The sequence below is a fragment of the Oncorhynchus nerka genome, linkage group LG10 (assembly GCF_034236695.1).
Source record: "Oncorhynchus nerka isolate Pitt River linkage group LG10, Oner_Uvic_2.0, whole genome shotgun sequence".
NCBI lineage: Eukaryota > Metazoa > Chordata > Actinopteri > Salmoniformes > Salmonidae > Oncorhynchus > Oncorhynchus nerka.
Window position 1 is genome coordinate 10,009,746 of NC_088405.1, and position 24,840 is coordinate 10,034,585.

General features: G+C 44.1%; 1 protein-coding gene across 2 annotated transcripts in view; it reads right to left on the reverse strand.

Moving 5' to 3' along the window:
* The window catches only part of pax2b (paired box 2b), a 66,518-nt gene that overhangs the window by 26,892 nt on the left and 14,786 nt on the right, over window positions 1-24,840 (reverse strand). For both annotated transcript variants that reach the window (XM_065022994.1, XM_065022995.1), the window contains exons 6-7: window positions 12,578-12,753; window positions 8,421-8,556 (exon numbers count right to left, since the gene is read on the reverse strand). In XM_065022994.1, the coding sequence (XP_064879066.1) occupies window positions 8,421-8,556; window positions 12,578-12,753 (312 nt within the window). The remainder of the gene's footprint in view (window positions 1-8,420; window positions 8,557-12,577; window positions 12,754-24,840) is intronic.

Below are 24,840 nucleotides of genomic sequence, written 5' to 3' on the forward strand. Positions count from 1 at the left end.
CAGCAGTGACCTACAGGATGTGTTGTGTTCAAGATCACTGAACATAGAAACCAACTAATGATATGATGTTGGTTGGTTGCTTACTGTCCTGAAGACAGATAGAGCACCCTGCAAAACTAAACCTGCCAATTGCTGATTTCTGCAGTGAAAGACAGAGAGACAGAGAAACAGATAGGCAGACAGAGAGAGAGACAGAGAGACTGATAGGCAGACAGAGAGAGAGACAGAGAGACTGATAGGCAGACAGAGAGAGAGACAGAGAGACTGATAGGCAGACAGAGAGAGAGACAGAGAGACTGATAGGCAGACAGAGAGAGAGACAGAGAGACTGATAGGCAGACAGAGAGACAGAGAGACAGAGAGACAGACAGACAGACAGACAGACAGACAGACAGACAGACAGACAGACAGACAGACAGACAGACAGAGAGACCCATGAGTCTTCTCAACTCTCATCACAATGTAAAGACAATAACCTACAGAGTCGTCTGTCCAGAACACATTATAAAATAACCTGTAGAGTCGTCTGTCCAGAACACATTATAAAATAACCTGTAGAGTCGTCTGTCCAGAACACATTATAAAATAACCTACAGAGTCGTCTGTCCAGAACACATTATAAAATAACCTGTAGAGTCGTCTGTCCAGAACACATTATAAAATAACCTAAGAGTCCTGTCCAGAACACATTATAAAATAACCTACAGAGTCGTCTGTCCAGAACACATTATAAAATAACCTGTAGAGTCGTCTGTCCAGAACACATTATAAAATAACCTACAGAGTCGTCTGTCCAGAACATATTATAAAATAACCTACAGAGTCGTCTGTCCAGAACACATTATAAAATAACCTGTAGAGTCGTCTGTCCAGAACACATTATAAAATAACCTACAGAGTCGTCTGTCCAGAACACATTATAAAATAACCTACAGAGTCGTCTGTCCAGAACATATTATAAAATAACCTACAGGGTCGTCTGTCCAGAACACATTATAAAATAACCTACAGAGTCGTCTGTCCAGAACATATTATAAAATAACCTACAGAGTCGTCTGTCCAGAACACATTATAAAATAACCTGTAGAGTCGTCTGACTCTATACTGACTTCAGCTTGTTCTTCTCCGAACGACTGACTGAAAAACATCCGTAGTTGACCTTCTTTTTATTTGGCACGGCAACAAAGTCATTTAGTTACAAAATTCACATTTTTTCGTAAGAAATAGGAGTATTAAATTTAGCACGACGGGAACAACCTTCATGTATCGCTACGAAAACAACAACAACCCGAAAAAATCTCCATCTTTGACCTCCATTTTCTCCCGTATGCAGAATGAAGCAATTTATCACCAGCCCAGAAATATCTGCTCCCTAATTAATTACAACTAAGTAAAGAATGTTTGGGGAGCCAAATTGGTTTAATTCCCCCAACACGGCATCACGGCGGTGAAAGTCATTCATTACCAAATGTGTGCTCAAAGGTTAGTTTGCTTTATGTGAAGACGAAATAATAATTAATTCCAGAGCCAGGAGAGCTTGCAGGAAGAGGAGCAGTTTGTTACCAGGGTACAGAGACATCAGGGATTTGTCCCAGCAGAGCTTGCAGGGAGAGGAGCAGTTTGTTACCAGGCCACAGAGACATCAGGGATTTGTTCCCAGGAGAGCTTGCAGGGAGAGGAGCAGTTTGTCACCAGGCCACAGAGACATCAGGGATTTGTCCCAGCAGAGCTTGCAGGGAGAGGAGCAGTTTGTCACCAGGCCACAGAGACATCAGGGATTTGTTCCCAGGAGAGCTTGCAGGGAGAGCAAGGTAGAGGAGATGTTTGTCACTCAGCCACAGAGACATCAGGGAAGTGTTAATTCCAGAGCCAGGAGAGCTTGCAGGAAGAGGAGCAGTTTGTCACCAGGCCACAGAGACATCAGGGATTTGTCCCAGGAGAGCTTGCAGGGAGAGGAGCAGTTTGTCACCAGGCCACAGAGACATCAGGGATTTGTCCCAGGAGAGCTTGCAGGGAGAGGAGCAGTTTGTCACTAGGCCACAGAGACATCAGGGATTTGTCCCAGGAGAGCTTGCAGGGAGAGGAGCAGTATGTCACCAGGCCACAGAGACATCAGGGATTTGTTCCCAGGAGAGCTTGCAGGGAGAGGAGCAGTTTGTCACCAGGCCACAGAGACATCAGGGATTTGTCCCAGGAGAGCTTGCAGGGAGAGGAGCAGTTTGTCACTCAGCCACAGAGACATCAGGGATTTGTCCCAGGAGAGCTTGCAGGGAGAGCAGGGTAGAGGAGATGTTTGTCACTCAGCCACAGAGACATCAGGGATTTGTCCCAGGAGAGCTTGCAGGGAGAGCAAGGTAGAGGAGATGTTTGTCACTCAGCCACAGAGACATCAGGGAAGTGTTCCACGGATGTGTCCAGTGAGCAGCGATCAACAACGTGCCCCTCTCTCTCTCTGCCTGTTCCTGATGTCCTGTAGCCTAATAAACACCCTATTCTCTTATTAGTGCACTACATTTGACCAGATAGTGCACTAAATAGGGAATAGGGTGCCATCTGGGATGCACTCCAAGTCTTCAGTGTTTATTTCTACTCCACACTAGCAGCACTCAGTTACTCTCTGTCACTCTCTGTCACTCTCTGAGTTCGTCACTCAGTTAGTCTCTCAGTCACTCTCTCAGTCAGTCTCTGTCACTCTCTGTCACTCTCTCAGTTAGTCACTCTCTCAGTCACTCTCTCAGTCACTCTCTCAGTCACTCTCTGTCACTCTCTCAGTTAGTCACTCAGTCACTCTCTCAGTCACTCTCTCAGTCATTCTCTCAGTGCACCAACTGTTCAGATCTGGTGTGAGGTGTTCCCCCGACAGCTGTACAGCACTAAGATCCTCTTTGGTCGTAGACGACGGATTAAGGAGGATTTCAGTGCTACGAAGCTTCCAGGAAACTCACCTCTGCTGGTTTTGCCCACTGGCCTTCCTCCTGGAGTGTCTAATCAACATAACATCCACCTATTACAGACAAACGACTCCTCCGGAGCCCCTGTTAGGGCTCAGAGAGGAGGAGAGGAGTGAGGGACGACGAGAAGGTGTGGGGGAGGTGTCATTGACACCTACCAATGCACTCTGGGAGTCTCCCATTGGCAGGCCCAGCGGGGTTTCTGGGTAAAGAGGCTTGTGTGCATCCAAAATTGCACAGTATTCCCTGTATAGTGCAATACTTTAGACCAGAGCCCTGTGTATGCCACTAAAGTAGTGCACTATACAGGACATAAGGTGCAATTTGGGATGCAGCCCCTCTCAGTATGCAGCCGGGCGGCCGCTCGGTCAGCTCTGGTCTATAGCCATGTGTAGAACTCCACTTGAAAAGCCCAGGGGACTGGCCTTCAGAAGCCTCAGTAACCTAATCAAGACACCACCGCTACTGGAGTGACTGTTTAGGATCAAGGAAACACAAGCAGATCTAGAAACTGCAGAACAATTAGGTTGTATCTTCACTAATCTCTCCCTCACTTATTTGACTAAACACACAAACAGCTCCACATGGCCTTTCCTTCTCGTATTCATCATGTTTCCCCCCAGTGAAAAAAACAACATCTTATTTGAATTTGAAGCAGTTTAAATGAACAGTAATAAGGTTGAGAGGATGGTAGGATACCATCCCTCTCTAAGGACAATCAATCAAATAAATAACTTCCCATATCAACAATATAAATTACCACACCAGTTTTGATTGTCCCTTCCACATATTCAAGGGAGCTCTTTGGAGGGTGTTTTTTTATTTTTTATATTGGGGTAATAGGGACTATTTAGCAGGTAATATGGTATTAATATAGAGGAGAGGAAGAAGAAGACAGTTATAATGGAAGTGGGGCTTTAGCCTCTGCATGAATTTCAATGATGAAGCACAATGCCTTAAATCCCTTTCTTATTGAAGCCGCCTCCCCTGCAGGTACTTCTGAGAGCTCTAATAGAATAGGAAGTAGAGGACACAATAGATTTATATCTCTCTCAAGCCCCTTTCAGGTCACTGTCTACTTCCCAAATGGCAACCTATTCCCTATGTAGGGCACTGCTTTCTATGGGTTTTGGTCAAAAAAAGTAGTGCACTATATAGGGAATAGGGTGCCATTTGGGATCTAACCACAGAAAATTCCTACGATCTCTTTAAACTGGCAATGAGCACTTCATGAATCATTCATTTTTAATAGATTATGCAAATTTTCCGAGGGACATAAAATCAACAAGATCAATAACGGCAGTCATTTTAATTGGTGTTAGAAAACATTTTAAGGATAAACATAATCTCCTTACTTCTTTCCCCAGCCCCGTAAAAGCACAATTAATTTGAAATTGGATCTCAGCCTAAATGCAGAAGATAATTGAGTATTTTTTCTTTGCTGTTGCTTGGCTTGGATTCTGTCTTGCTGCGCTGGGCTTATTGTTTGAAAGTAAACTGTAATACTGAGTCATTACAGAGAAGCTAAAACCTCAAATACCTGAGTGAAATACATTACAATTATTACCACAGTAGAAACAGCCACCAAGGGAAAACCAAGAAGTGGCACTAGTCAGAAAACGGTCAGAAACAGAAAGTCAATACTTCCACCATTCATCCACAACTATTCACATTTTTAAGTCAAAAATAAATACTCTCACAATCTAAAAATGTTGAGTTAAAACATAATTTAGAGCACAAGAATGCCACATTTTCACTTTCTATTTAATGTTTTATGTATTTTGTTTTGACATTATAAAGCATCGGAGACCGTGGGCCTCTAAGTCTAAAACAACCACCCAGGTGCAAACAAAGCCCCCTGCCTAACCGTGGTGGAGCCTGACCAGACCCTGCCTTCATACCAGCAGTACAAAGGACAAACACACACCTTCTCTTCTCACGAGGCCTGACTTACAGAGATCTACCTCCCACCCACATATTAATGAGAAGGCTCCTTTCTGTTCTCATAAGGCTGCTGTTTGGGTTATCATTTGAGAAGGGGCCCGCCACTCGTTCCTCGCTCACTGCAGTTTTCAATCATTCTGTCCTCCCCCTCCCCCGCGCAGAAATCCTTTGATGACTTGATGCATAATTATATGAATTTTAATAAAAGCTCTGTATATTACTCTTGCGGCCCGACAGTAATCGTAAACTTTCAGTAAACTTAACCTTCTTCTTGGTAATAACCGTGGCAACAATGAAACAATATTTCAATTAGCGAGGCAGTCATTAACTATGACAGAGTGAGCAAGTGAGAGAAAGTGAGAGAGAGAGAGAGAGAGAGTGATCTCAGTGTCATGTAGTCAGACAGTAGACAACGCCATGGTATATTTACAAAAGCAGTAAATTACTCGTCTAGATTTATAAGAACCACAAGGAAATAATAGCTATGTTTCTTGCTAAAAAAACAAACAAAAAACTCCCAAGTCAGGAATCACAACAAGGACAAACCAGCAGCGAGAAACCAGCGTTTATTCTCTCTCCTGCAGAGGGTGGCAATGACTGGTAGAGACCTTGCCAGTTCAGCTCTGTAGTACGCAATCATAGCATTGATGTGCTGACATCAAAGGTCCTTGTCGAACAAAGTGACAAAACAGCTAAGTCCCCCCTGTCCTTTTACTGTGGCTGCTTCCCAAATGGCTCCCTATTTGCTTTATAGTGTACTACTTTTGACCAGGGCCAATAGCGCACTACATAGGGAATAGGGTGTCATTTGGGACGTGTCCTTTATCACCTGCTAACTCAGCACAATAAGATGAATGACGGCTGCTACTGCTGTAGCTACATATTTTATCTCATAAAGTAAAGTACCACCTTTCAGTGCAGAGTCAAATCAAACTGATACTACAGTACTACTACCACTACTACTACCACTATTACCACTACTACTACTATTACTACTACCACTACTACTACTACCACTACTACTACCACTATTACCACTACTACTACTATTACTACTACTACTACTACTCCCACTACTCCTACTATTACTACTATTACTACTACCACTATTTCCACTACTACTACTATTACTACTACCACTACTACTACTACTATTACTACTACTACTACTACTACTACCAGTACTACTACCACTACTATTACTACTACTACTATTACTAATACTAATAATATTACTATTACTACTACTACTAATACTATTACTACTATTACTATTAATACTACTAATACTAATACTTATATTACTATTACTACTGCTACTGCTATTATTACTACTACTACTACTCCTACTGCTACTACTACTAATACCCCTACTACTACTACTAAAAATACTACTACTACTACTACTACTACTACTGCTACTACTAATACTACTACTACTACTACTACTAATAATAATAATAATACTAATACTAATACTATTACTACTACTATTACTATTACTAGTATTACTACTAATAATATTACTATTACTACTACTATTACTATTACTGGTATTACTACTAATAATATTACTATTACTACTATTACTACTGCTACTGCTATTACTATTACGACTACTACTACTACTACTACTGATACGAATACTAATACCAATACTAATACTACTACTACTGATACTAATACTAATACTAATACTACTACTATTACCACTACTAAGAGTGTCAAACCAAACGGCATTAAAATAATCTGCACACTTACTGTCATGTTTCTGTTTGGAGCATTTGTTTTTATTTTCATGTAAATAAATAGACACCATGTCAATGCATTGCACAACATCATGTTGTTTAGTTTCATTACAACGTTGGCTGTTCTGAACAGAACAGTGAACAAGAACCCATCCCAAAAATGAGACACCCTATTCCCTACATTGTGCACTACTTTCGACCAGAGCCCTATGGACCCTGAACACTGTGGACCCTGAGCCCTATGAACCCTGAGCCCTATGGACCCTGAGCCCTATGGACCCTGAGCCCTATGAACCCTGGTTACTATGAACCCTGGTTACTATGAACCCTCAGCCCTATGGACCCTGAGCCCTATGGACCCTGAGCCCTATGAACCCTGAGCACTATGGACCCTGAGCCCTATGAACCCTGGTCACTATGGACCCTGGTCACTATGGACCCTGAGCCCTATGAACCCTGGTCACTATGGACCCTGAGCCATATGAACCCTGGTTACTATGAACCCTGGTCACTATGGACCCTGAGCCCTATGAACCCTGGTTACTATGAACCCTGGTTACTATGAACCCTGGTCACTATGAACCCTGAGCCCTATGAACCCTGGTTACTATGAACCCTGAGCCCTATGGCCCCTGAGCCCCATGGACCCTGAGCCCTATGAACCCTGGTTACTATGAACCCTGAGCCATATGAACCCTGAGGCCTATGAACCCTGAGCCCTATGGACCCTGAGCCCTATGAACCCTGGTTACTATGAACCCTGAGCCCTATGAACCCTGGTTACTATGGACCCTGAGCCCTATGAACCCTGGTCACTATGAACCCTGATCCCTATGAACCCTGGTTACTATGAACCCTGAGCCATATGAACCCTGAGGCCTATGAACCCTGAGCCCTATGAACCCTGGTTACTATGAACCCTGGTTACTATGGACCCTGAGCCCTATGAACTCTGGTTACTATGAACCCTGAGCCCTATGAACCCTGGTTACTATGGACCCTGAGCCCTATGAACCCTGGTCACTATGAACCCTGAGCCCTATGAACCCTGGTTACTATGAACCCTGGTTACTATGAACCCTGGTCACTATGGACCCTGAGCCCTATGAACCCTGAGCCCTATGAACCCTGGTCACTATGAACCCTGAGCCCTATGAACCCTGAGCCCTATGAACCCTGAGCCCTATGAACCCTGGTTACTATGAACCCTGGTTACTATGAACCCTGAGCCCTATTGACCCTGAGCACCATGAACCCTGGTTACTATGGACCCTGGTCACTATGGACCCTGGTTACTATGGACCCTGAGCCCTATGAACCCTGGTTACTATGAACCCTGGTCACTATGAACCCTGGTTACTATGAACCCTGGTCAAAAGCAGTGCACTAGAAAAGGGAGCCATTTGTGAAACAGACCAATAATCCCCTTCGCTGAAGCTGTGGTTTGGCCTGTCCTGGCTGGGCAGGGTGATGGCAGGTAGACTGTACTAGGGCCTTAGGCACAGTGTGATGCATCTTAGAGTAGGAGTACAGATCTAGGATCAGGTCTCCCCTTGGCCATGTAATCATATTCATTGTGATCTAAAAGGCTATAAACTAATCCTAGATCAGCTCTCCTCCTCTGAGACACACAGCCAAAAGCCACGTTCAAATTTGTTTTTGTATGTGTTGCCACAAACGTGGAATCGAACCCACAATTCTGGGACTCATGTTGCAAGCATCATGCTCTACCAACTGATCCACACAGACAGGACCAGTGTTTGGCTCTGTGTCTTACCTACAGAGTAGCTCTGCGTCACAGAGACACTGGGGCCCAGGTTCTGGTTACTGCTGGAGGACAGGCTGGGTTTGACCTCGCCGTCCATACCAGGATTCAGGGAGGACAGGGAGTGGGAGTGGGAGTACTCGTTAGCCTGCAAAAAGACACGTTCATCATTACACAACCATAGAAATGAAAAAGAAAAGGCCCCACCTCTCCTTGCTGTGGGCTTTATTCCACCAATGTTTCATCTAAAGAGCCTTCATTAAAGAGGGTTTCTCAAAAACACAAAATTAGCTACCAAAACCACGCTTACAGAGTCAAATACTGTCTCTCCGTGAATCTTAGGGTGTCTATTTGTGGGTGTGTGTGTGTGGGTGGGGTGTGGGTGTATGGGTTGAGTTTTGTGTGTGTGTGTACGTTCATGTAAGTGTGTGCATGCGTACGTGTGTGTGTGTGTGTGTGTGTGTGTGTGTGTGTGTGTGTGGGTGGGGTGTGGGTGTATGGATTGAGTTTTGTGTGTGTGTGTACGTTCATGTAAGTGTGTGCATGCGTACGTGTGTGTGTGTGTGTGTGTGTGTGTGTGTGTGTGTGTGTGTGTGTGTGTGTGTGTGTGAGTGCGTGCGTGCGTGCGTGCGTGAGTGCGTGCGTGCGTGCGTGCGAGTGCGTGCGTGCGTGCGTGCGTGCGTGCGTGCGTGCGTGTGTGTGTGTGTGTGTGAGTCCACTATTTTCAAGCTGCAGCAGCGGTGAGGGTGGGAGTTCAAGCATATCATTAATGTATTTTGGTTTTGTTCTGAGAGGAAGTGGGATCTAGAAAAGCCGAATGAAAAGCCAAGCCGTCATCTGGTCCTTTGTGCTTGACTGCAGCCAGGAGTCCTGATCAGCCAAGGGAGAAAACAGCTCTGCTTGGTTACCACACCACTGTCCCCAATGCTACCCTATTCCCGATTACAGCGCACTGCTTTGGACCAGAAGTAGCGCACTGCACAGGGTATAAGATTACATTTGGGATGCACACAGACACGCCATGTGGCCCTGGTTCACAACAGGACACTATTCACCTTTTGGCTTTTTAGAAATTTTGAATAAAAAATAAATAAAAAAGTTTAAAAAAAGAAGCTTCTCCACAACCCTTTGGTTCATCGTCAGTGACTATAAATAGGTTGTCATATACTGTAAGTCACATTGCTCCGTGTTACCATATACAAAATGAATATCAAATTGAAAGAAATACATTTTTTTCTTCATTCTATTTATATACGTTTTGTCATAGTGAGAAAATGACTTGATTTTATATCGACCGTGATGTATTTTCTATGTATTTATACTCCAATACATTACTATAGAGACACTTTGTTTACCCACAGATAATATTCCTTTGTATGGTGGTGGATAGTTTGAGACAGTCATGGCAGATGTTAGTGTGTGTTTTATAATGAGATCAGACTTCCGGGAGACTGTGTGTTGACAATGTTTGTCCCCCCCCCCCAAAAAAAAATCCCAGTGTGTGTCTGAGTGGCTCGCTGGGCTGCGGTCCCAAAGGGGACGCCTGTGAGCCTGTGACCCCACTCTTGTCTGCTTCTATCCCAGATAAACTCTAATTGTCTGCTACAACTGTTCACGGGGACAATGTCGGATGTTTTCCTCTATTCTGGAAGGCTTTGGACGTTAAACAGGCGTTTTATCATGCAGATAAAGGATGGGCTCGAAGACGAGGGGAGATGGAGGAAGAGAAAACAAAACAAAAGAAAAGATAGATTTGAAAAGGATGACCAAATGGCTAGCAGAAGTGTGGGAGGGGTGAATCTATTTAGTTCTGCATCTCCAGAATGGTGTTTTTAATAGCCTTCCAACCAGCACCCAGGCCCCGGCTAATAGGGACACATTGACCAATGAGGAGAAAGGGGAACGACGACAAGTGAAAGAGAGATCCATGAAAGGAGAAAATCCTCTGATTAATACTTTATTCAATTAAAACAGATGTTTCTGTTCCAGTCACATCTTTTACATTACTGATCTTACTGGTCTCTTTTCCATTACTGTTCTACTGGTCTCTTTTCCATTATTGTTCTACTGGTCTCTTTTCCATTATTGTTCTACTGGTCTCTTTTCCATTACTGTTCTACTGGTCTCTTTTCCATTACTGTTCTACTGGTCTCTTTTCCATTATTGTTCTATTGGTCTCTTTTCCATTACTGTTCTACTGGTCTCTTTTCCATTACTGATCTACTGGTCTCTTTTCCATTATTGTTCTATTGGTCTCTTTTCCATTACTGTTCTACTGGTCTCTTTTCCATTATTGTTCTATTGGTCTCTTTTCCATTACTGTTCTACTGGTCTCTTTTCCATTACTGTTCTACTGGTCTCTTTTCCATTACTGTTCTACTGGTCTCTTTTCCATTACTGATATTCTGGTCTCTTTTCCATTATTGTTCTACTGGTCTCTTTTCCATTATTGTTCTATTGGTCTCTTTTCCATTACTGTTCTACGGGTCTCTTTTCCATTACTGTTCTACTGGTCTCTTTTCCATTACTGTTCTACTGGTCTCTTTTCCATTATTGTTCTACTGGTCTCTTTTCCATTACTGTTCTACTGGTCTCTTTTCCATTACTGTTCTACTGGTCTCTTTTCCATTACTGTTCTACTGGTCTCTTTTCCATTACTGTTCTACTGGTCTCTTTTCCATTACTGTTCTACTGGTCTCTTTTCCATTATTGTTCTACTGGTCTCTTTTCCATTACTGTTCTACTGGTCTCTTTTCCATTACTGTTCTACTGGTCTCTTTTCCATTACTGTTCTACTGGTCTCTTTTCCATTACTGTTCTACTGGTCTCTTTTCCATTACTGTTCTACTGGTCTCTTTTCCATTACTGTTCTACTGGTCTCCTTTTCTTCTGAACCCCGCCTCCTTTCCCTCTCTTCTTCTTCTTTAATACTCTCTCTGAAGCTCTCTGTGATTGCAAGTCATTTCCAATTCGTTTTGGTATTGATCTTCCAGTAGAAATCAGTTTGGTAATTAGCTCCAAATTAGGCTCTCTTCTGGAGGTGAGTCCTGTCCTACTGATTTATTACCTACGTAATTCGCCGCGATCGGAGAGAAATTAAAATGAACTCAATTAGGCCCATTGCTTTAGCTTCTTTTATGGGTCTCCTCCCTTAAAGACTTGTAGTTTTATACCGGGTACAAATGAATAGTCTCTTGTTGTTTAATAGTATAATGAAAGTAAGTAAAGGTTATCCATTGTAATAAGCCTAAGAGAGGTTTTAATAAGAAGAAAGGTAGTAAGTCAACATGTAAGGGTGTAGTTATTGTGGTTTCTTCTGGGTGGGGGGTGATGACAGAAGGGGTCTTCATTTGGTAAATGAGGATGGATAGATGGTGGGTGTTTGTGGTGTTGACATCAAAAGCAGGACGCATTAGAATATCCCATATATACACCACCAGGTGTGTGGAAATAAATCAAGAAAGCCCCTTTTGCTATGTTTACAATTTATAAAATTAAAATAAAACATTTCCATGATAAATCTGCCAGCTGAAAGCAGCTTCATACACTGTTTCAATAATACCGTTTTAGAAGAAGGACATGGAATTATAACAGAAATAACAGGTGCAGAAGGAGACACACAGAGTCAGGTAACACAATGGCAAAAATAGAGAAAAATAGAGATATTGATTAATTGCATGTTGCCTTTTCTGTTATTCTCAATTATAGGGGATCCAAAGAATGTGGTGTTTTTTCATCCCAAGATCGATACGACGTGGGAGTTTTCCCTGAAATCCCTACAGCATTTTACATGCTGTTTCCTAATACACTGGAATGACTGTTTCACCAGCCTATACATTTGTAGGGCATTTTATTTTGAGAGCTGCGTGGAGCAGGTATATATATATTGCTCAGATGGCGTGCTCCTTCGGGGCCCTCTGGGCCAACTGAATAAAATAGCAGAATCTCTCAGCACGAAAAAGTTAATAAAAATATGTTGAGTTTCAGAGAAAACTACGTTTGGAGCAGCAACGACAATTATAAAATAAAATGAACAAACAGAAAAACAGCAACAACAATATCATGGTTGTACAGCTGGAGGAAACTTGTATGGAAAGGAAGTGTTGACGTGGTGCAATACAGGTGTATTTGATGCTGTTGACGGTGCCAAACAACAAGACGTAACTAACCTGTTCTGGTTTGATGTGCTCCGAGGTCGGGAAGACGTCGGGGTACGACGGGCGCTCAAAGACCCGGTCCAAAGCTTCCAGCTGCTGCTGAGTGAAAGCATCGGCCCGCAGGTGCTTCCGTAAACTGTCCACACTAACCTGAGAATCAGTGTTTGGGCCAGACCCATCTGAACCATCTACAAGAAGAGAGAGCAACAACACTAGAGTCTAATCAGGAAGCCCCTGGAAGGTAGGAAGCTGGCTGTCACTGAAGCCCCTGTAAGGTAGGAATCTGGCTGTCACTGAAGCCCCTGTAAGGTAGGAAGCTGGCTATCACTGAAGCCCCTGTAAGGTAGGAAGCTGGCTATCACTGAAGCCCCTGTAAGGTAGGAAGCTGGCTGTCACTGAAGCCTCTGTACGGTAGGAAGCTGGCTATCACTGAAGCCCCTGTAAGGTAGGAAGCTGGCTATCACTGAAGCCCCTGTAAGGTAGGAAGCTGGCTATCACTGAAGCCTCTGTAAGGTAGGAAGCTGGCTATCACTGAAGCCCCTGTAAGGTAGGAAGCTGGCTGTCACTGAAGCCCCTGTAAGGTAGGAAGCTGGCTATCACTGAAGCCCTGTAAGGTAGGAAGCTGGCTGTCACTGAAGTCCCTGTAAGGTAGGAAGCTGGCTGAAGCCTCTGTGGCTTTTTGTTTATATCATTACTGTGTGTTACTGGTAACTTTGGATAAGAGTACTACACGCAAGTGTTTTACTGTATCGTTTACACGCGTGTACACCCACTGTATCCTGTATCGTTTACACACGTGTACACCCACTGTATCCTGTATCGTTTACACGCGTGTACACCCACTGTATCCTGTATCGTTTACACGCGTGTACACCCCCTGTATCCTGTATCGTTTACACGCGTGTACACCCCCTGTATCCTGTATCGTTTACACGCGTGTACACCCACTGTATCCTGTATCGTTTACACGCGTGTACACCCACTGTATCCTGTACCGTTTACACGCGTGTACACCCCCTGTATAATGCATTGTTTATACCTGTGTAGCACTTCAACCACTACTACTCAATTATAAAGAGCAGATTCAGTCAGGGTAGATTCAGTCAGGGTAGATTCAGTCAGGGTAGATTCAGTCAGGGTGGATTCAGTCAGGGTGGATTCAGTCAGGGTAGATTCAGTCAGGGTAGATTCAGTCAGGGCAGATTCAGTCAGGGTAGATTCAGTCAGGGTAGATTCAGTCAGGGTAGATTCAATCAGGGTAGATTCAGTCAGGGTGGATTCAGTCAGGGTAGATTCAGTCAGGGTAGATTCAGTCAGGGTAGATTCAGTCAGGGTGGATTCAGTCAGGGTGGATTCAGTCAGGGTAGATTCAGTCAGGGCAGATTCAGTCAGGGTAGATTCAGTCAGGGTAGATTCAGTCAGGGTAGATTCAGTCAGGGTGGATTCAGTCAGGGTAGATTCAGTCAGGACAGATTCAGTCAGGGTAGATTCAATCAGGGTAGATTCAGTCAGGGTAGATTCAGTCAGGGTAGATTCAGTCAGTACAGATTCAGTCAGGGTAGATTCAATCAGAGTAGATTCAGTCAGGGTGGAATCAGTCAGGGTAGATTCAGTCAGGGTAGATTCAGGACAGATTCAGTCAGGGTAGATTCTAAAAGGGTCATATTAATGCTGCTAGTGGTGAACCACTGAGTGCAGTCTTTCTTCACAGACAGTAGAGGAAACTACCACTACCACACACAGTATTAGCCAGCATCATGATGTGAAAGCCCCTGTGGTAATTGATGGATTACCATCAGTGCAAATATATACTTGTTGTAGTGGTGGAGCCCGTGTATTTTAATGAACGCTGTAGCTACAGTACTGCAGTGGCTTTTTCATTCCATGTTCATTCCAGGCTCCAGGGGTTTCCCTCCTTCTTCTCTCCTTTCTCAATTTCCCTTTTCCACAGTTTAATACTGCTTTCATTTTCAGTAGAGTGGCAGAGTAGCAGTGTTTCATTTGGGTAGCTAACACCGCTGTGACCGCAGACAGACACGACAGAGAGAGAGAGAGAGAGAGAGAGAGAGAGAGAGAGAGAGAGAGAGAGAGAGAGAGAGAGAGAGAGAGAGAGAGAGAGAGAGAGAGAGAGAAAGAGAGAGAGAGAGAGAAGAGAGAGAGAGAAAGAGAGAGAGAGAGAGAGAGATGCTGTGAATGAATAAATAGTACAGTCTAGTTCAATCACCTCCCAGTCCCAGGATGCCGTTCTCCAAACAGAGGGAGAGGGATGCCTTAGCTTTTCCCTTTGGCGCTTCCCTGTGATGCTTTAAAGCCCCACTTTTACAGCCCTCCAGACCCCTCCCTTCCCATCCCAGGCTGCAACGGCTCTGGCTACTGCCTCTCAGCCTCCATTCTCCTCCTCCGCGGATCTCTGGAAAGGGCTTCAGCTCCCTTACAAATCTGTCATTCTAAATTTGCGGCAGATTATGTTCTCTGGTTGGTCCTGGAGGGAGCGGCGGAGATATATGATATGCAAGGAGGGACCCTATTGATTGCCTGCCTGGTCTGGTGGCAAAGAGGGAGCCGAAATGAACTTGAAATGAACATCATGCCTCAACTCAATGTGCGTATAATACTCTACTTAATCCCACATTTTTCTCTGCCATGGAATTCAATTGATCAATCATGTCTCTCCTGATAGTACCATTTGGAAGGGTTATTGCCATTCCATTCTGCCGCTTGACCTTTTCTCACTGGGGCCAGAGGATGAACCTGCACTCCCAAGAAGAGCAAAACGCATCAAGGGGATATATAAGCGACCCTGGGGGAGTCGGGGGTGTGTGAGTGTGTGTGTGTGTGTGTGTGTGATTGGGGGAGGGGAGGGGGGTCTGTGCATGTGGTGAATAGGTTACCTCCATTTGCTGCCCAACATACAACAATAATTCTATATCCTCAAACAAATTATTTCGATAACTAATCATTTTTTAAAAACTATTATGGTAAATGTATTTCATTTAACACACATGTAAAAATCTTTTTATTTTCATAGTGTGATCGGGTTGGGATCTGTTGCAATATGCAATCACAGGAGAACATAAATCACTTCTACTCTACACTGTTCAGCTATTTTCTTCTGATTTTCAGTATGGATAAATCTAATCACATCTTTTGATCTGGCATTATTTCTGGACAGCTCCACTGGGGGCCTCAGCCTCTCGTAGCTCCGCTGAACGGTTGGCGCTTTATCAACCTCAACTGTTCCCTTCGGTCCTCGGAAGCAAATAGACTCATTAATTACTTTCCATCTGCTAGGCCAGAGTACATACCATGATCAATACCCGCACATTAGTCATTCACCACAGAGGAATACACTTCCCATACACAGATAAACCACCCGCAGGTCAACCTACAGTACATGGGCTGTGGTTCCCACTCAAACCACCCGCAGGTCAACCTACAGTACATGGGCTGTGGTTCCCACTCAAACCACCCGCAGGTCAACCTACAGTACATGGACTGTGGTTCCCACTCAAACCATTCCCCAGGTTAACCTGTTGTTCCCACTCAAACCATCCCCAGGTCAACCTACAGTACATGGGCTGTGGTTCCCACTCAAACCATTCCCCAGATTAACCTGTTGGTCCCACTCAAACCATTCCCCAGGTTAACCTGTTGTTCCCACTCAAACCATGCCCAGGTCAACCTACAGTACATGGGCTGTGGTTCCCACTCAAACCATTCCCAGGTCAACCTACAGTACATGGGCTGTGGTTCCCACTCAAACCATTCCCAGGTCAACCTACAGTACATGGGCTGTGGTTCCCACTCAAACCACCCCCAGGTCAACCTACAGTACATGGGCTGTGGTTCCCACTCAAACCATCCCCCAGGTTAACCTGTTGTTCCCACTCAAACCATCCCCAGGTCAACCTACAGTACATGGGCTGTTGTTCCCACTCAAACCACCCGCAGGTCAACCTCTGTGGTTCCCACTCAAACCATCCCCCAGGTTAACCTGTTGTTCCCACTCAAACCACCCGCAGGTCAACCTACAGTACATGGGCTGTTGTTCCCACTCAAACCATCCCCCAGGTTAACCTGTTGTTCCCACTCAAACCATCCCCAGGTCAACCTACAGTACATGGGCTGTTGTTCCCACTCAAACCACCCGCAGGTCAACCTACAGTACATGGGCTGTGGTTCCCACTCAAACCATCCCCCAGGTTAACCTGTTGTTCCCACTCAAACCATCCCCAGGTCAACCTACAGTACATGGGCTGTGGTTCCCACTCAAACCATTCCCAGGTCAACCTACAGTACATGGGCTGTGGTTCCCACTCAAACCATCCCCAGGTCAACCTACAGTACATGGGCTGTGGTTCCCACTCAAACCATTCCCAGGTCAACCTACAGTACATGGGCTGTGGTTCCCACTCAAACCATTCCCAGGTCAACCTACAGTACATGGGCTGTTGTTCCCACTCAAGTTTAGGTGAAATACCCATTTAAACATTTAAGACACCCACCTCAATATTGCCTCCTTGTAAAATACATAATCCTATGACTAGCGTAACAATGCCAGTACATCTATGTAAAACAAAACTCACTCTAATGCCCAGTACATCTATGTAAAAAAAAACTCACTCTAATGCCCAGTACATCTATGTAAAACAAAACTCACTCTAATGCCCAGTACATCTATGTAAAACAAAACTCACTCTAATGCCCAGTACATCTATGTAAAACAAAACTCACTCTAATGCCCAGTACATCTATGTAAAACAAAACTCACTCTAATGCCCAGTACATCTATGTAAAACAAAACTCACTCTAATGCCCAGTACATCTATGTAAAAAAAACTCACTCTAATGCCCAGTACATCTATGTAAAAAAAACTCACTCTAATGCCCAGTACATCTATGTAAAACAAAACTCACTTTAATGCCCAGTACATCTATGTAAAAAACTCACTTTAATGCCCAGTAGATTTATGTAAAAACCCTTCACTCTAATTGTATTTATTTATTTCAGCTTTATTTAACTAGGTAGGCTAGTTGAGAACAAGTTCTCTTTTACAACTGCGACTTGGCCAAGATAAAGCAAAGCAGTGCGACACAAACAACAACACAGAGTTACACATGGAATAAACAAACATACAGTCAATAATACAGTAGGAAAACAATTTACAGTGTGTGCAAATGAGGTAAGATAAGGGAGGTAAGGAAATAAATAGGCCATAGCGGCAAAATAATTACAATTTAGCAATTTAAACACTGGAGTGATTGATGTGCAGAAGATGAATGTGCAAGTAGACATACTGGGGTGCAAAGGAGCAAAATAAACAAGTAACAGTATGGGGATGAGGTAGTTGGATGGGCTATTTACAGATGGGCTATGTACAGGTGCAGTGATCTGTGAGCTTCTCTGACAGCTGGTGCTTAAAGTTAGTGAGGGAGATATGAGTCTCCAGCTTCAGTGATTTTGAAATTCGTTCCAGTCATTGGCAGCAGAGAACTGGAAGGAAAGGCGACCAAAGGAGTAATTGGATTTGGGGGTGACCAGTGAAATATACCTGCTGGAGCGCGTGCCCAGTACAATGTCCAGTACATCTATGCCAAAAACCCTCACTCTAATGCCCAGTACATATATGTAAAAAAAACTCACTCTAATGCCCAGTACATCTATGGATATGGCCCAAAATACACCTTATTCCCTATATAATGCAGTCCTTTTGACCAGAGCCCTATGGCCTGACTATCTCACCCATGTCTGCTGGAATAGGTTGTTCTAGCTGGTGGTAAGGAGACCCTCAGTCTAGCCTGGCTAAACCAGACTGAATGCTAAACTCAATGGTGAGTTCAGCATTCAGTCTAGTTTTTACCAGGCTAGTTAACTAGAGGTATTCTGTTTCATACTGATGACATTTAGAAGTGAATTCAACCATCACAATGACATTTCTTAAAGGTACATAGGAAATATTTTTTGATGTATCTAAAAAAAACAAAAAAGACAGCCATTTTTCTTTTTTTTTACGGAGTATCACAGCCACCCAGCAATGTAATACGACACATAGACCACATTTCATATTTCTACTGAAGCCACCGCAAGACATCATGTCCTACAAGTATACAGTACCAAATAACATATGTTGTAAGATATATGGTACATGTTTTTGTGGGCGAGTTTCCCATTCCGTGCTAGCTGTTATGTCGTAGACAGTTACCATCGTCCTGTTTGTTCATCATTTGGAATGGAGGCTAGCTGTAATATCTGACACTACTAGATAACATTTGCTAAGATACATTGGTACATGGTTTTTGGGGGCCATTTTCCATACCATTTTAGCTATTAATTATGTCATAGCATTAGTCGGTAAACCTGGAAATCATAATGGCTTTGTTTACATGTTAGTCATTTAGCAGACGCTCTTATCCAGAGCGACTTACAGTAGTGAGTGCAGACATGTTCATACTGGTCCCCGGTGGGAATTGAACCCACAACTCTGGCATTGCAAGTGCCACGCTCTACCAACTGGTCTCTGTTTCTCCACATCCTCCCCAGTGATGCTAATAACTTATGTTGTTATGTCATAGTGGATAATGTCTTTGTTTGTTGGTGTGTCTCCATAGTGATGGTGTCTGTGTTATTGATCAGTGAGTGACAGGCTTGAGTGTATTCATCTTGACATGGCTGGGCATTAACACTCCGGTAACGAGGGAGCAGAGGACTCCAGACTCTATCAGATCACATCACCAGCTCTATAAGACAGACTCCTCTCCGCGGGCTCGCCACCCCAAGGTCATGACCCCTAGCAGGGGGTTGAGCCGACGTAATTCTGTCTCTGCCTGGAGTCAGAGAGAGAGAGGCCGTCTGCCTTACTACACTGACTACCTGTCTGCCAAACACGGCAGAATACAAACCACTAGAAACATCAGCTTTAAGAAGGAAGCTGATGTCTTCTGGCCATGACGGTGATTATACAATAGGCACGAATGGCCCCGTGAAGAATTGACCAAAGCAACGGCGTCAAAATATAAGCTCGTAATTGTTATAGTATCTTATTCATGGTCAAATTCAACCTGTGTTCAGTCTGTGTTTAGCCCTGAGTGGAGGCACATGGAGGTGAAACGGCACCTTAAGGTCATGAAGGCCCCTCTTTTCTGAATAGGCTTTTTGCCTTTCTGTTGTTCTAGTTTGAACAACATTATCTAGCTATACGTCAGCTAGTGACTCTCTTTCCCAAGCATTGCATTAGCATTCTGTTTGAACAACATTATCTAGCTATACGTCAGCTAGTGATTCTCTTTCCCAAGCATTGCATTAGCATTCTGTTTGAACAACATTATCTAGCTATACGTCAGCTAGTGATTCTCTTTCCCAAGCATTGCATTAGCATTCTGTTTGAACAACATTATCTAGCTATACGTCAGCAAGTGATTCCCTTTCCCAAGCATTGCATTAGCATTCTGTTTGAACAACATTATCTAGCTATACGTCAGCTAGTGATTCTCTTTCCCAAGCATTGCATTAGCATTCTGTTTGAACAACATTATCTAGCTATACGTCAGCTAGTGATTCCCTTTCCCAAGCATTGCATTAGCATTCTGTTTGAACAACATTATCTAGCTATACGTCAGCTAGTGACTCTCTTTCCCAAGCATTGCATTAGCATTCTGTTTGAACAACATTATCTAGCTATACGTCAGCTAGTGATTCCCTTTCCCAAGCATAGCATTAGCATTCTGTTTGTTTTTGTGATATCACTCCCTCATCTACAACTAGCTTCAATGTACACCCTGAATTAAATCCAATTAACACTAATTTCAAATTAAATTGTACACGTTGACACATACATTTTTCAATCAAACGTTTTGGTTAATGTATTGTTAACCAAATAAAATATTACAACATTTAGTGCACATATGCTCCGCATAGCCTCTCTTCAATATATTTTAATATATCTTTCTACTTACACAGATATGTGTAACTTAAGACAATTCTCTCACTATACACTCTGCTGGCCTCAGAAAGACAACTCCATATCGTCTGAACGTTGACGGTCTGAGTCATTTGACATTTGAGTAATTTAGCAGACAATCTCATCCATAGCGACGTTCTTATCCATAGCGACGTTCTTATCCATAGCGACAATCTCATCCATAGCGACAATCTCATCCATAGCGACGTTCTTATCCATAGCGACGTTCTTATCCGTAGCGACGTTCTTATCCGTAGCGACGTTCTTATCCATAGCGACGTTCTTATCCATAGCGACGTTCAACAACAGGTAGGTCCAACTACAGACGGTGTACAGTGACGGTGTACAGGAAGGCCCTGACACCATTCTTCATCGATCTGTTCCTGGGTATTAATTAAGCAGCCCATTTTTCATTGATTTAGCACATTATAGTTCAGTGCGTTACCGCCTGTCTCTCAGACTTGATGTTGTTGAACTGAGATCCTCTGTTGATTCACCCTTCTCCCTGGGATGCATCCCTAATGACACCCTATCCCCTATATAAATGCCCTATGGGCCCTGGTCACAAGTAGTGCCGTGTAGAAGGAATATGGTGCCATTTGGGGCACAGTCCCTCTCTCACCCAAACAGATGGTGATGCTGACAGAACACTGATGTGAACAGGATTCATGGCCTAGTGCTCCATCATTCATCTGTCCCTGTCTCTGTCTCTGTCCCTGTCCCTGTCTCTGTCTCTCTCTCTGTCTCTGTCCCTGTCTCTGTCCCTGTCTCTGTCACTGTCTCTGTCCCTGTCTCTGTCCCTGTCCCTGTCTCTGTCTCTGTCCCTGTCTCTGTCTCTGTCTCTCTCTCTGTCTCTGTCCCTGTCTCTGTCCCTGTCTCTGTCTCTGTCCCTGTCTCTGTCCCTGTCCCTGTCTCTGTCTCTGTCCCTGTCTCTGTCCCTGTCTCTGTCCCTGTCCCTGTCCCTGTCCCTGTCTCTGTCTCTGTCTCTCTCTGTCTCTGTCTCTGTCTCTGTCCCTGTCTCTGTCGCTGTCTCTCTCTGTCTCTGTCTCTCTCTCTGTCCCTGTCTCTGTCTGTCTCTGTCGCTGTCGCTGTCTCTGTCTCTGTAGCTGTCTCTGTCTCTGTCCCTGTCCCTGTCTCTGTCTCTGTCTATGTCCCTGTCTCTCTCTCTCTCTTTCTCTATCTGTCTTTCTCTCTCTCCTGTCTTTCTCTCCCCTCTCCTCCTCTGTCTGTCTGTCTGTCTGTCTGTCTGTCTGTCTGTCTGTCTGTCTGTCTGTCTGTCTGTCTGTCTGTCTGTCTGTCTGTGAATGATATGAAATGATGATCTAATTGTGGAATTTCTCTTTTTTATTATTATCACATTGTACAAAAGCTTCAGACAACGCAGAAAATATATTTTTTGAAAAGGATTGAAATGAAGAATAGAAACCCATAATGGTAGTTATGATTGTCCATATTGTGGGTCGTATTTGAATAGCGATGTGAAATGGTTTCAAAAGACTGGACACACTTGGTGAGATATCATTCTCGTTATTGGCCATTAGCTAGATACCGTATCCTGAAGAAACCTCTCAGCTGTATCTGTCCAGGTGATTTCAGCTCAATCACCCAATAGAATGGGTGTCAGCAACCCGTTGTCTGTAACGGTTAGTCAGTCTCTTAATAAGGTACGTTAACTCAACAATCTGTATTTCCACCACAGTATAGTAATATATCTCTGCTAACGTTGCATCCATTCTAGAACATTCTAACACTATGGTACGGAACATGCAGTGACAAAACAATCACCAAACAAAAGCAGTTCCCTATCGGTCCAAAGCATGTTGTCGATTCCACAGGCTCCAATACAAATTCCTCCTTGGCAATAATTCCTACAGTCATTGAACAGAATATTTCAGACCCTTGAGCTATTTCCTTTGTCTTTTCCACTAGCCAGCCCCTCGGAGGGGAGTGGGGATGCGGGTGGAGCGTTGGACGGTTTGGGGGGTTGGAGGGGAGAGAGGAGATGGAGACTAGGATGTTAATTTGTGAGGTAATAGCTTTTCTCTGCGGAATTGCAAATTCTCATATATATGGACAGCAGACAGGACATCCATGGTCACCAACGACACGATGGGTACGTCCCAAAGGACACCCTATCCCCATTATAGTGCACTACAAGGCCCTCGTAAAAAGCACTGCACTACAAAGGGAATAGGGTGCCCTTTAGAACACAGCTCAGCTCCAGAGGTCCCCTCTCTCTCTCTCCTCTCTCTCTCTCTCTCTCTCTCTCTCTCTCTCTCTCTCTCTCTCTCTCCCTCTCTCTCTCCTCTCTCTCTCCCCTCTCTCTCCCTCTCTCTCTCTCCTCTCTCCTCTCCCCTCTCCTCTCTCTCTCTCCTCTCCTCTCCTCTCTCTCTCTCTCTCTCTCTCTCTCTCTCTCCTCTCCTCTCTCTCTCCACTCCTCTCTTTCTCCTCTCCTCTCTCTCTCTCTCCTCTCTCTCTCTTTCTCCTCTCCTCTCTCTCTCTCTCTCTCTCTCTCTCTCTCTCTCTCTCTCTCTCTCTCTCTCTCTCTCTCCTCTCTCTCTCCTCTCTCTCTCTATCTCTCCTCTCCTCTCTCTCTCTCTCTCTCTCTCCTCTCCTCTCTCTCTCTCCTCTCTCTCTTTCTCCTCTCCACGCTCTGTCCTGGCTGGCAACAATAGCTGCCAAGTGTAACATGCTACTTTTAATTTGCAATAACACATGACAAAGCCAGATTAATGGCTCTTATGACACGAGTGTCCCTGGCGCCGGTCTTCTCCAGGACCCGGTGTACATAACGCGTGTCACACTACATTATCTCTACATCCCTCTAGTAATGGGGAGACCTGCTTTCTTTAAAGGGCTCCTCACTGCTGAGTTGGAACTTAGGAGCTGTCTGACTGGTGCACCTTGGCACAGAGCCACAGTACAGCCGAGGTTCTGGACCTCGACACACCGTCCGTCCCTTTCACTGCATGAGCCGCTTACTTTCAACTTGTTATTATTGTTATTTACCCAAGCTACCGAGTTAGTTTTTTAATAAAGTCAAATAAAGTTTGTTTTTCACCGTTTGATAAAGACATATAATCCAATGCATTAACTCATAGTAGCATACCGCAACATATACAGCATCATGATAGTTAGGTTGAAACAAACAGCTTATGAAACACTGACCTCTGGTCTAAGTAGGAAACACTGACCTCTGGTCTTAGTAGGAAACACTGACCTCTGGTCTAGTATTAAACACTGACCTCTGGTCTAAGTAGGAAACACTGACCTCTGGTCTTAGTAGGAAACACTGACCTCTGGTCTTAGTAGGAAACACTGACCTCTGGTCTTAGTAGGAAACACTGACCTCTGGTCTTAGTAGGAAACACTGACCTCTGGTCTTAGTAGGAAATACTGACCTCTGGTCTTAGTAGGAAACACTGACCTCTGGTCTAGTATTAAACACTGACCTCTGGTCTTAGTAGGAAACACTGACCTCTGGTCTTAGTAGGAAACACTGACCTCTGGTCTAGTATTAAACACTGACCTCTGGTCTTAGTAGGAAACACTGACCTCTGGTCTTAGTAGGAAACACTGACCTCTGGTCTTAGTAGGAAACACTGACCTCTGGTCTTAGTATGAAACACTGACCTCTGGTCTTAGTAGGAAACACTGACCTCTGGTCTTAGTAGGAAACACTGACCTCTGGTCTTAGTAGGAAACACTGACCTCTGGTCTTAGTATTAAACACTGACCTCTGGTCTTAGTAGGAAACACTGACCTCTGGTCTTAGTAGGAAACACTGACCTCTGGTCTTAGTATTAAACACTGACCTCTGGTCTTAGTAGGAAACACTGACCTCTGGTCTTCGTAGGAAACACTGACCTCTGGTCTTAGTAGGAAACACTGACCTCTGGTCTTAGTAGGAAACACTGACCCCTGGTCTTAGTAGGAAACACTGACCTCTGGTCTTAGTAGGAAACACTGACCTGTCTCGAGTTCCATTAATATGAAATGTATAGTAGACTAAATAGTAATTACTTTGCGAACTATAATTTACTGTAACACATAGTAGAGTAAAGCATGATGCCGTCTAGCTATAGTCATGATATCGGATGCAATATACTATTTTTTCAAACGGTGGCTCGCGGCGAGACATTGTTTTTAAAGCAGTGTTTTGATGGGCCATGATGTGAGAGAGGATTGAAGGCCCGAGGTTGATATTTTTGGAAAGATAAACTATCAGTGTCCCTCGGCTTGTGATTCCAGGTGGGTATTATTGACTGGGTCTGGAGAGGTAGTATGTAAGAACCATATCTCTACCCTACACTCCCC